Below are 12,266 nucleotides of genomic sequence, written 5' to 3' on the forward strand. Positions count from 1 at the left end.
AAAGAATAGTACCTTTGGAAAGAACTATTTTCATTCCTCTGAACTTCCAGATTCTCCATATAGTTTTAACAGTTATGTACTATGCCAGCTCAAATATGCGAAATACAGAAAAAAGAAGGAAAAAACACCAATAGCACCAACTTTTCCTGACTAAAATCAAACAGAGATTTCATTACCTTTGCTCAGGTCCTGCTTGCTGCAACATTTTCAAATATTGGAATACAACGTGAGCAACCTGAAGAAGGAAAGTTTCAAAATGTTCAACACGAGGACATCTCTAATAAGCTAAAAGAATAAGCACTAAACTGCAATTCAAATTTACCTCATAGAAATGTTTGTAACCTTCATCAGTCAAGGTCACACAAATACTGAAGACAGAGTAGGTTGAGTTTTGCTCAAACCCGGTCTCACCATTTCCTCCATACAATGCAAGTGCCCAGAATCTGGAAAAAAACGTTTACCATACTCTTACAAAGATTAAGAACCGCAAAGTATTAAAAATTTTAATATATGTTTCCAATGTACCAATAATGATTTGTAACTCTGATTAACGGTGCTGCTGGAGGAAAATCTAAAAATATTTAACAAACGAACTTCCCTCAGATGCAATGACCTTGGCTCAGCCTTGAAAAATGTAATATATGTAAGGAAGTAGTTTTGCCTGTGCCCTGGGTGGGTGAATATTTGTTAACTTGTTTCTGTTTTAATCTACTCTGTTTAGCTATTTTGATCCTATTTACCTATCTGGCTTGGTTTAAGTCAGGGGCAGGCAACTATGACATCTTTATGACTGGTAGACTTCCACTCCCAGAATTCCTGAGCCAGTATGGTCGTAAAGTTGCCATAGTTGCCCACCCCAGGTTTAAGCAAATGGGAGTATAATTTGGGCTAAACTCAGTTGGAGGCTCTTTTGTGCCATGTGCTTTCCAATTTTTTTCACCCTGATTTAAGAGGGAAATAGATTATCTACAATTAGCGACTCAACTCTATGTTTATTTTGATTTCATTTCCTCGGGCACAATGTTCTTTTAATATCACTAGCTTGCCTTTTGAAAAATGGTTGGTTGGTTACTGCTATTTTGTAGAATGAAAAAGTTCTCCCAACCCTACTGTAGAGCTTTTTTTATGTGAGCATTTCCAATACTCAATATTCTAGATGTGTCAGACTTCCCAAATGCCTTTGGATCCTTTATCTGGGTGTTGTCATTTAGGCTAATACCAGTTTTACTGTCTGCAATTCTTTGCTTGTTTGACAAGTAAAGACAAGCCTAAGGGAAGCCTTGAAGATGGGGTGGAAAGGCCTTCCTTCTTTATTGTAATTCCACAAAACAGGATCTGATCTCTTGGCACTGCATCGGAAGCTTCACTCTGGACCAAATTGGTTGTTTTGTTGCTTTATTTTGTAAATGTTTGGTGGAGTTACTTCAACACCTTATTGTTGAAGGAGTTAAGGTGGAATACCTCATTTGCCCCCCCCCCCTCCTGTGCTGAGGTGCTACCTTGAAAGCATTATGCCAGGGGCTAGAATCCAGATGTTTCATAAAATGAAGTGGCACCACTTCACATTACCTTTCTGGAGTGTTCTGCTTAAGGCTTTCAGGCAATCCTCTTCAACCTCAGCACAGTTTATGACTGTCTTTAACTTGGTCACTGAGTAAAGTGGCAGGATGCTCAACAATGTACAGTATATACTATAGAAATAAGGTAACAATGTATATACTTTTTGAACTTTGTAACTTGGGATTCCTTGTTTTCATCATTAATCATGGTAAATACCAGCAATTTTCATTTGGATACATACTTTTTCCTAAGATATGAAAGAATGCTGCCTTTGCCTTCATGTCCAACAAGCCAAGAAATATAGTGAAGTGGCTTCACCCTACAAAGTAGAAAAAACATGAACCGTAATTTGAAAATTCTAGTTTCTAATCATTATTAAAAAAAAATAAGACTGTAAAACAGGCAAACCCAAAATGATGGGAATTGGGGGGAATAATACTTTACAAAAGTCACCTTCCTGGGTTACCATAAGTAGAACAACATACAGGTAGTCCTCAACTTACCACAGTTCATTTAGTGACTGTTTGAAGGCACTGAAAAGAGTGACTTAAGATCATTTTCACACTTATGACCATTGCAGCATCCCCTGGTCACGTGATTTATATTCAGATGCTTGAGAACTGACTCGATTGCAGAGTCCCGTGGTCATGTGATCCCCTTTTGCAACTTTCTGACCAGATTCACTTAACAACCATGTGACTAATTTAACAACTGCAGTCATTCAGTTAACAAATGTGACAAGAAAAGTCATAAAATGGGGCAAAAGTCACTTGACAAATTTTTCACTTAATAACCTAAGTTTTGGGCTCAATTGTGGTCGTAAATCAAGGACTACCTATACTTGCTATCATTTAAACTTATATAATGCAATTCGTGAAATTACATGATCACCCTGCATATTCCATGCTAGACTTTCAATAAATTTACCTAATCCAATTTTACTGTATATCCATGGAAGTAGGGAAGGAGGGGGCAAAGCAGGAGGGAACAAGAAGTAAAAGTTACCTATAATACTGTTCTTGTGGAGGAAGACCCCAAGTGATGTTTAAAGAGTGAGTTTTTCGGATTGGAACCACTAAAAATAAAGAATATTTCCTTATAAATAAATAAAGTCAGGATAATTCCAGGTTTCCTCAACATTTCCATAGGCAAAAAAAAAAAAAAAAAAACAGCATGCATTTTAAAGCTAGGAATTTTAAAACCAATATGGATACACAGTATAAATAGCATTACAATAATTACCCAACTACATCACTCACCTCTGTAAAGTTTAGGAAAATCTGGAGTGTCAAAAGGGTCTGTCAGATGGCCAAATGTTGGTTTGGATAAATCACTTGAAAAGAAAGAACACGCACATTTACATATCTGCATGCACAAATCTTCCTAATCCAGCAAGGATCATCACAAATCAAATTGCTCTATGAGATCAGGCCCTACACATTTTTCAACACACATTGTTAAGGGATGATTCCAGGGATCAAATCCTTAGTTGAAATAAATTATCAATATTGCTGCTTGTTCAGCAGAAAATATTTCTAACTGTGGCAACAAATACACAGCCTGTTATAGCTATGAGTAAATAGCATGCAATTTCTTTAGTGATGTCCCATTCTGTCCTATCTGAACCTCACATTTGCACTTGGAATTTAGCTTGTACATGTGGAAAACACAAGACAGTCTAGATAGCATACATAGGTAAAAACCAAACTCACTAAGCAGAGCAACATTTATCTATCTCTGCTGCCTGCCTGACTTGCCTGCCATCCATCATCTATCTATCTATCTATCTATCTATCTATCTATCTATCTATCTATCTATCTATCTATCTATCTATCTATTATCTATCTATCCAACATCTATCTATCTTTCTATCTTTCTATCTATCTATCTATCTATCTATCTATCTATCTATCTATCTATCTATCATCTATCCATCTATCTATCCATCCATCCATCTATCCACCCACCCACCCACCCACCCACCATTTCTTATTTGCTAACCGCCCATCTCCATCAGATATTTATTGCAACAAGAAATGTACACATGCTTGGCCAAGGTGCCCATCCAATTTTTATCCTTGAGAAAAAAACAGGAGCTAATCTTTACACTATAAATATTGTGGGAGCTGCATTGATTGCAGATCTGCTTCTGGGTCATATTCAAGATGTTGGCTCTCACTTTTAAAGCCCTGCACGCATACCTGGGGGCAGGTTATTTGAAGGACTATATTCTTCCAGCTACATTTACCCGATCCTCCAAGCAGGCAGGTAGAGTAATGGGTCCCCTCTCTTAAGGAGCTCCGCCTTCTCAATTGTGGCTCCCTCCCAATGGAATATCACCCTTGTGGAAATAAGATTGGCCCTCAGCCTGACACTCTTTCAAAGGCTCTGAATATATGGTTTTTGGGACCCCAGGATGATATGAAGTCCTTAAGCTAGTTGGTTTGATTGCTGACACTTGGAGGGAGGGGTTACTGGGGTTTGTATTTGGGATTTTATTTCTGAAAGCTACCCAGAATCACCATATATTTTTTCCTAAATAAATTGGTAAATACATGAACAGAATTTGCCTATATGCTCTACAAAGTGTCCTCTCCAACTCATTTGAGTTATATGTGGAAATCCGAAAACTCTGACTAAATTGGATTCTTTTTTTCTCCTTATTATTAACTTTAGGCAGTTGCAAAAGAAAAAGAATATAAACCAGCAGCTGGAAAGTATAGAAGGAAGGTTGAGAAATTAAAGACCAGGACTGAGGAAATCAAATCTCTAATATCATATAAATTGCAGAAGGGCGCACCCAATTAAATATCCTGGTTATTACACACAATAGGAAAAGGTATCTTACTTATTTGGAATCTCTGAGAAGATTTCAGTCACCCATTTTTCCAGAGTATCCAAGATTTCTATTGAGGAAGGGAGGAAAAAAAGTGGTAGCACATAACTTTGGGGAAACAAGCAGCATATCATCAGGAAAAGATGAGAAAGGTGAAAACCTGTTGTTCAAGCAGCCAATGCAGAGGTGCCAATATTATAAAGCCCACAGGCTGAATTTCACTGGAATTTCCTGTAGAACTGCTCCAGATAACTGAAGCAAAAACATACATAAGATTTTTAAAACTCCTGTGAGGATACCAGCTCTAATTTGTAATTATCCAGTGAGTCACTACTTAATAGCCAGATGGGGAGCCACAGCCTCTACTCTCAGAATATCAGCACTAGGGTTGATCTACTCCACAGCTGAATACGGCGCCCCTGTTTGGCTTAATTGCTGCTACAACTGGCAAGATCAATGCTAGATACAATGAGGATCATAGTTACATAAAATCTACTCCTGCTTGCTGGTTCCCCATCTTGAGCCACTTTGCTCCACCAGCTCTATGAAGGCAGGAAGCCTTAGTGAAGGAGTACAACAAAAATTCAAGAAACCTACTTCTTCCTGTCCATGCTGATTTTCCTCATCAATTGGCAGGCTTAAATCCAGGAAGCCCTCTCTGGCAGTTACTCAACAGCTGTCTAAAAACTTTGACATCAACTCACAGTGGAAATCCAATTGGGCTGCTGAACGGCCAGATACAGGCAGTGACATGGATGACCCTACACAAAAGGTGCCAGGTTTTGATCTTCCTCACCAGCATTGGTCAACTCTGAACAGGATCCATACCCAACATGGTGTCTGTCAGGACTCATTGTTTAAGTGGGGTCTTGTCTCTACCCCTCAGTGTGACTGTGGTGCTCCTCGACAAAATATCCAACACATTGTGTCCAAATGTCCATCAAGAGTTTACACCAGTCCAATGTTTGATTTTTGTTCAACATAGACCACCCTCTCCTTGAATGGCTGGATGGACTGGACATTAACATTTGAACCACTATAAGTCCATGTATTTGCCATATAGTAAATAAAATAAACAAATAAAGCAAAGTGAAGGTTCTGTAACTTTGAATGAAGAGCTCTTACCTTTTGACTGCACAACTAAAGTCATATAGTGCGCTGAATAATATCGCTGCCAGAATTCCCTCAGTCTGGTATAGGTATCAATCCCATTTTCTTTTGGCTCATGTTTCAGTGTATCTGCATTACCTGTAAAATGAAGTTCAAAATGAAGAACTGCTTACAGTTATGAAATCTCTGCTTGAAACTTTTATAATGATCTAAAGGACGAACACTCTTTTCCTCTGCAGGCACAAAATAACGTAACAACTTGGATTTAAACTCATGGGAGTATAAATGCTGCTGGATCAGGCCAAGGATTATATTAGTTAAATGTTTTGTTTTTTACTGTGGCCAGCCAGATACTTCTTTGGGGCTCACAAACATGAGATAGAGCCATATTTCACTATAACAGGTATCCAGAGGCATGGCCTCCTCCAATAGTATTGACTGTTAAAGACAAATAGCCCTCAATAGGCTTGCCCATTATGAATTTAATCACATTTTACACCACCCAACAAATTGGCTGTCACCAGGTCTTGTAATGATTCTATAGATTAATTTTCAAATGAAAATGGGACTGTATTTGCCATGTTGTCACAAAAAGCAAAGCTGCCATAGCAAAAAGTACTGAGTAAAGATTCTGCTATCACAGAATTATTTTTGTCTGGTTTGAGGTGTTTATCTGAGCCTCATTTAGCCAGATCACGCCATCCTACACCATGTGCCAGAAAGAAATGGCAAATAACGAGAAGATTCTCTCTTTCTTTTCTTCCAATGTATTTTATTTTCCTTTCTTCTGAATCTGTAGCCCTTCTTGATGCTTTTCTAAATCCTTATCTTAACCAGCTGAAACAAATTATGAAGAATGCAAATCTACAAGCACTTACAAGAGAGCATTCTAGGAGAGAAGACAAGAAAGTCTCACCCATATCCGCATATAGGGTTTAAAGTAATTTGTGCATGAACAAGTTACATTGTTACCTCACAATATCACATTATATTGATCAGGCTGTTGTGTGTGCTGTATCACCTATGTACTAAACTAATTCGGTATTCTGTAGATCATTTTTGTACTCCTTACATTGATTTCTTTACTAATGAATGTAATGCTAATTAATCTCCAGATCTATCGATTAATCTTTCGGATACTAAAAGTTTCCCTTGCCAACACACCTTGTTGCTTTTCTCCAGTAATGCAATTACTTTGGAGAAGGTTATAAAATGAAACTTAATCTCACTCCCAGCTGAATGGGCTCTAGCAAGCAGCATACACCTGTTATGTTATGTGTATTTTCCCATCAGCTTCTTCTTCCCTTTTCCAGATATCCCTGTTTAATTCTGTAAAATAATTTACTAATTACAACGGATACTTAAAGCTTCCCAGAGTCAGTTTGGAGTTGGGTAATGCCAAAATCAAATCATATGGAAACGAATCAATCAAATCAATCAAAAAGATTGATTCCACTATAAGTAAACTATATTTGCTATTAAGATATATTTGCTTTTCTCCTCCAAAATGCAATAGCAAGAATTTAATTTGTTTTATAAACTCAGCATTGTAACATTAGCTAAGCTAAACCACTCCTGGTTACGCTGATCAAGGCATAATTAAGAACAGAACTCAAAATATTATTTGATTGCCATACATATTAACTTCGGTACTATCCATAAATGTGTTTATTAAATCTGGCTGGCTTCAACTTATCACATATTTCTTTCTTCTTGTTCATGTTGCCCATGCACCCCAAAATTTGCTCTGAATTGCCCTCTGACCTCTGCAGATTCCAAAGTTAATTAGAAACAAATGGAGAACGGAGTGTCTATTTCATTGGTGGATGCTACTGGATTAAACAGCAAAGGCTCTTAGATCTGAAATCAACTTGATGCCAACAGTCACAACAGGTACACTTACCCCAGAAAAACTTCTTCATAGGATGATCAGATTTGGCGAGACTGCCAAACAACATCTCTCTTCTGTTTGCATCAGAGGGCCTTGCAAGCTGATATTCTGTTTTTTTAAAAAAAACCACAAGGCTTTCAGATTCAAGATAATCCTAGTCTTCAACAGCAGCCCTGACTATAAGAATATGATCTGCCAGTTTCCCACAAGCAAAGTGAATGGGGAAGCCAGAAGGAATCTGGAAATCACTCTGGCCACTTTTTTGCCCACCTGCACTCTGAAGTGCCTGTCCACAGCCCCCTACCCACCCTCTGCAGCACTTACACAGGCTCCAGAGTACCTGCACTCGGCGCTCCCTGCTCCCACTCACACTCCATACCTGCCAATGGCACCCAACATCCTGCTTGCCTGAGACATCTACCAATCCCTTTAATGACCTTCATGATCCCCAGATTACAAGAGTAACTGGGACTACCTGGACTGCCGTCGCCAAGTTATGCAGTCATATGATGTTGCACTTTTACAACCTCACTATTTAGCAATAGAATTTCTGCTTCCCACCGCCATTATAACCTGAGACTATCTGCTGTTCAGTTAGTAAGAGCATCTCTGTGTCGATGGAGGGATGCTACTACTATCTGCAGACCAAACAAAGTAGGTTTTAAAGTACGATATATGAAATTTAAAGATAACTCAGAATTCTTACCGCTATCCACAGCTTCAACTTCCCGATCAATTGCATCCCGGATCATTAAAGGATGGATGAAAAATTGTGCCCACCTGAAGCAGAAAATCACTGTAAATAGAAATTCTGAGTCTGACATAAAAGCAATAAGAAGAAAGTGTTTTTAAATGGTCTTATGACCTGTTTTGACATGATTATCCCCATCCCCCAATTCTATGCAAACCTTAAGAAATCTCAATTTTTTTATGCTTCAGTATGCATTGCCCCAACTGCATAACCAACCTGGCTTTCCTCTAACAAAAGCCTCAGGCATTGGAATTCTTATTTGAAATTCTCCTTTTAATGTTTATAATTAACTATCTTCCCTGTAGAATTTGACATCGAATGACCCACAAGATTCCACTCTTCAGAACAACTGTCTTCCTATCTCATAGTCAGGCACGTCATAGCCTCAAAACCCTTTTTCTCCCAAGATTTATCTAAACCTCACTGCTAAAAAAATCAGTGGCACAGATCTTACCATTTTGAAATTAAATGTGCACGAAAGAAGTAGTGTGACCCTTAAACAGGTGACATAATAAAAAAAAGCCTACCTCTTCCAAAGTGCTCTTTCTAGTTAATGTGCAGAAATAGTTTTGTGTCACTACTTTGACATTTATACTCCCTTCTCTTTTCAATGGCCCATCTCTGCTCCACAGAACTACTCACTCGTTTTAAAAATCTGTCTTGCTAAGATAATTTTTGTAAGCTTCTGAAGCAATACCTTCTATATTTATTTACAAATCTGTGTATTCTCAAAACATCTTATCACTAAAATACTTTTTTAAACTTACTTTTTTCCTCAGTTTACTTAAAAGCTTTAAGTAAAAGTAAACTAGCGTAATGAGCTAAGTTTAACATAGTTAATACTTTAATTGAAATGTAGTGTCATTTCACTACATTTCGCAGCTGAGTTACCTATCAAGAGCTTCTTTGAAATACTTTCTCTGTACATCAAACTGGAAGATAGTTCGTTCACAGTCTGTTGATGCATTATCACTTCCACCGTGTTTCTTCAGAAAGGCATCAAATCCATTCTCATCTGGATACTTTGAACTACCCATAAAAACCACTAGGACAGAATCCAAAATAGGAAGAAAGTTATTAATTCTAATAGAGGAAACATATAAATACCAGACCTTAGTTTTCTTTTCTCTCACTGCCATAGCTAAACAATACAATTATAAAGTGTGATGCCACATGACTGCATTGCCCAGCAATGGCAATTCCAGAAGCCCCTATTGCTGTCATAACCCCAGCACTGCATAGGTTGTTAAATGGGAAGATGCAGCAGTCCCAGGGATTGCCTCAAGAGGGTGCTGTGGAGCACCAAAAACTCTGTGGAAGGGACGCACTACGTGGGCAGTAGTGTGGGCAGTAATGTGGGCAGGCAGTGGAGTGTTACAGAGTACAAGATCCCTGAGTTCTCAAATTCCATAGCTGGATTCCTCTGGATAAAAAGTTGACCTTTCTTGCTAGCTTCTGCATTGGCTTTGCTTATGGGAAGCTGGCAGGGAAGGTTTCAAGCGGCAGTCAAATGATTATGCACCCAAGCACCCAGTTCACATGACCATGCAACTTCATGGACCGTGCAATTGTTAAGTCCCCCATGTTCAGTATTGTCATAATTCTGAACAGTCACTGAACAAATGGCTGTGAAGTCAAGGACTGCTTATAAATAACCGGTCATGCAGTATATCTTTTCTTGTTCTGTGCTTTCATATGCACATCAACACAACTTTTCTATAGGCTTTCGCTGTATTATTTAAGAATAATCTATAGAAAAACAAAGCAATAACCATCTCTACTTAGGAAGATTAAACACACAATTAAATTAAAGTTACTCATTAATTGTACTATAGTTGATAAAGCAGAATTCTGAGACCAGCCATTACGTAACTGCTTCTTTAACACAAATTTACCCAAAATGACTTTAATGGCTATTTCACACATAATTGAGGTTTTAGTAAGATTTTATATCTAGTTTAGCAAATATGGAAGCAAATAAGTAATGCACTGATTTGACAAACAAATCACCAAAATGGGAAATTATATAATTAAAACTGACTTGGCTAAAAACAGTTCAAGGTGATATTCAAAGCAAAACATACTATGTTCCAGAAAATGTGCCAGCCCAGGCAGCTCATCAGGGTCAGAGAAACTGCCGACACCAATACAAAGTGCAGCTGCAGACTGAAGAAAGAGAAATACAGAGAAATATTTAGAAAAACATCATAGGCTGCCATATGAAAACGGTGAAATTCCTCCATTAAAATTAAATCTTTAAGGATCTTTTTTTCATTCTCAGTTCTATGCAACATAAAGAATGCTGGTCTTTAGCTGCACGCAAGAGCTATGTTGAAGTGGGGGTTTATAGTTTTACAAGCAAGATCTGTCTCCAGCATCTCCAAATACAAGTTATTGATACATGTATCAGAAAGACAAAGCTTGCATGACTATGCATGTTCCTTACCTTAGTTCATTTTTATGCATGACAAAGTAAACCAGAGGGGGCGGGGGGAACTAAAGTGCCTAAAATGTTGTAAGTCAAGGACTACCTGTACTATAGTAAAGGATAAAAAGAATATACTTATAACTTAAATACAGTTTTAAAAGTCAGAGTAGTTTCAGAAAGCAAAATAAAAGCAAAAAAAAAATATTTCATATATTCAGGCATTCCAACACTTCATTCCATTTTAACTGTGCTATCATCATCTTCATGTTATTCAATTATATCAAATTGTGCTGTTTTCCTGGCAATCTTTCTTCTCTCCCTTTTGCAAACATGAAGATTAGCAGCATCTGAAATCACAACCACACTTGCAGAGGCAGTAGCCTCAACTGCGCACACACTAGCCATACTAAATCTTGGGTTGCGTTAAATGCAACCTAGCATGTTTACAATCCATACTAAATCACAGACCACATTATTAAAACTCACACTAATTGCAATCTACCTGTGAATTAGACCAATGCCTAAAGCAGTTTATGGCTATAATCATTACTCAATCCAAATTAATTATACATACCTGTTTTTCTGTACAATTTCTTTTCCGAGTTTCATCTTTATCTGTTAGCTCTTCTAATTCACTATCAGGATCTAAATCTTCATCATAATCGCCACATTCATCATCATAGCCTTCTTGATCATCTTCTATTTCTGCTCCAGAATCATCATCATCATCAGTTTCTTCTTCAGAGTCACCCTCATCTTCCCCCTCTGAAGATACTGCACAAGGGCTACCATCTGGGTTATGCAAGTCCGAAATGAGCAAGGCACATAATCCATTTTTTAGTCTGATGTATCTAGAAAGTTAAACAGACATCCAACTAGATATTCTTTTCAGTGTCTTTGAATGAAAACTAATTATGTTATTCCTGCTATGCCATGTCTTTTAAAATATTCATTTGTTTTTAAAATACATCTTATGTTATAATGAACTGGTTCCAGAATGGAAAATGTGGCTCACACCCCACTCACTATTAGCATACATTCCTCTACAGCAGGGGTGTCCAACCTTGGCAACTTTAAGAGTTGTGGACTTCAACTCCCAGAATTCCTCAGCCAGCAATCTACAGATTATTGGTACTCTATTATGTGCTTGAGGCAGGAATAAAAAATACATACTTACCTAAAATAAGCTGCAATTCTGACAGTGAGTCCCACTTTCATATCAAATGCATGCATTCAGGAATCATTTATATTTTTAAGCTTTCTTGGAAAAAAAAACCCCACAGCAAAGTATACTTTTGAGTTATATATCATTTTCATCTCAGATTAGAGATGCAGAATTGTTCTATAACTTAATGACTAAAGCAGTGTGTTTCCTGCCCAAATATGGCTCTGAACTTCTGTGGACAAATCCAAATCCATTGTTGGTAAATTATCTTGAGTGGTAATAATTCAAGAATCCACATACTGGATTGGATAGGAATAACATTAGTCCTATCTAGCATCTTGTTTCAAACACAAGGCAGATCAGATAGTTTGTTTAGTGACTGTTCAAAATTACAACAGCACTGAAAAAAGAGACTTATGACAATCTTTCAAATTTACGGAGATGTTGCGTGGTCAAGTGATCAGACTTCAGACTCTTGGCAACTTACTCATATTTATGACATTTGAAGGGTCCCGGGGTCATGT

The 12,266-nt window shown here is 37.7% G+C and overlaps 1 protein-coding gene across 1 annotated transcript in view; it reads right to left on the reverse strand.

Annotated features, from left to right (window-relative positions):
* NRDC (nardilysin convertase) overlaps positions 1-12,266 on the reverse strand; it is a 28,796-nt gene that overhangs the window by 15,509 nt on the left and 1,021 nt on the right. Inside the window, exons 2-13 of the mRNA XM_026665847.2 lie at positions 11,152-11,428; positions 10,234-10,315; positions 9,041-9,194; positions 8,105-8,178; positions 7,411-7,506; positions 5,523-5,645; positions 4,410-4,467; positions 2,820-2,893; positions 2,566-2,635; positions 1,802-1,879; positions 323-443; positions 177-235 (exon numbers count right to left, since the gene is read on the reverse strand). Coding sequence (XP_026521632.1) covers positions 177-235; positions 323-443; positions 1,802-1,879; positions 2,566-2,635; positions 2,820-2,893; positions 4,410-4,467; positions 5,523-5,645; positions 7,411-7,506; positions 8,105-8,178; positions 9,041-9,194; positions 10,234-10,315; positions 11,152-11,428 — 1,266 coding nt within the window. The remainder of the gene's footprint in view (positions 1-176; positions 236-322; positions 444-1,801; positions 1,880-2,565; positions 2,636-2,819; positions 2,894-4,409; positions 4,468-5,522; positions 5,646-7,410; positions 7,507-8,104; positions 8,179-9,040; positions 9,195-10,233; positions 10,316-11,151; positions 11,429-12,266) is intronic.

The sequence above is a fragment of the Notechis scutatus genome, chromosome 3 (assembly GCF_049901735.1).
Source record: "Notechis scutatus isolate UNSWTSFEM ecotype Mainland chromosome 3, rNotScu1.2, whole genome shotgun sequence".
Taxonomy (NCBI): domain Eukaryota; kingdom Metazoa; phylum Chordata; class Lepidosauria; order Squamata; family Elapidae; genus Notechis; species Notechis scutatus.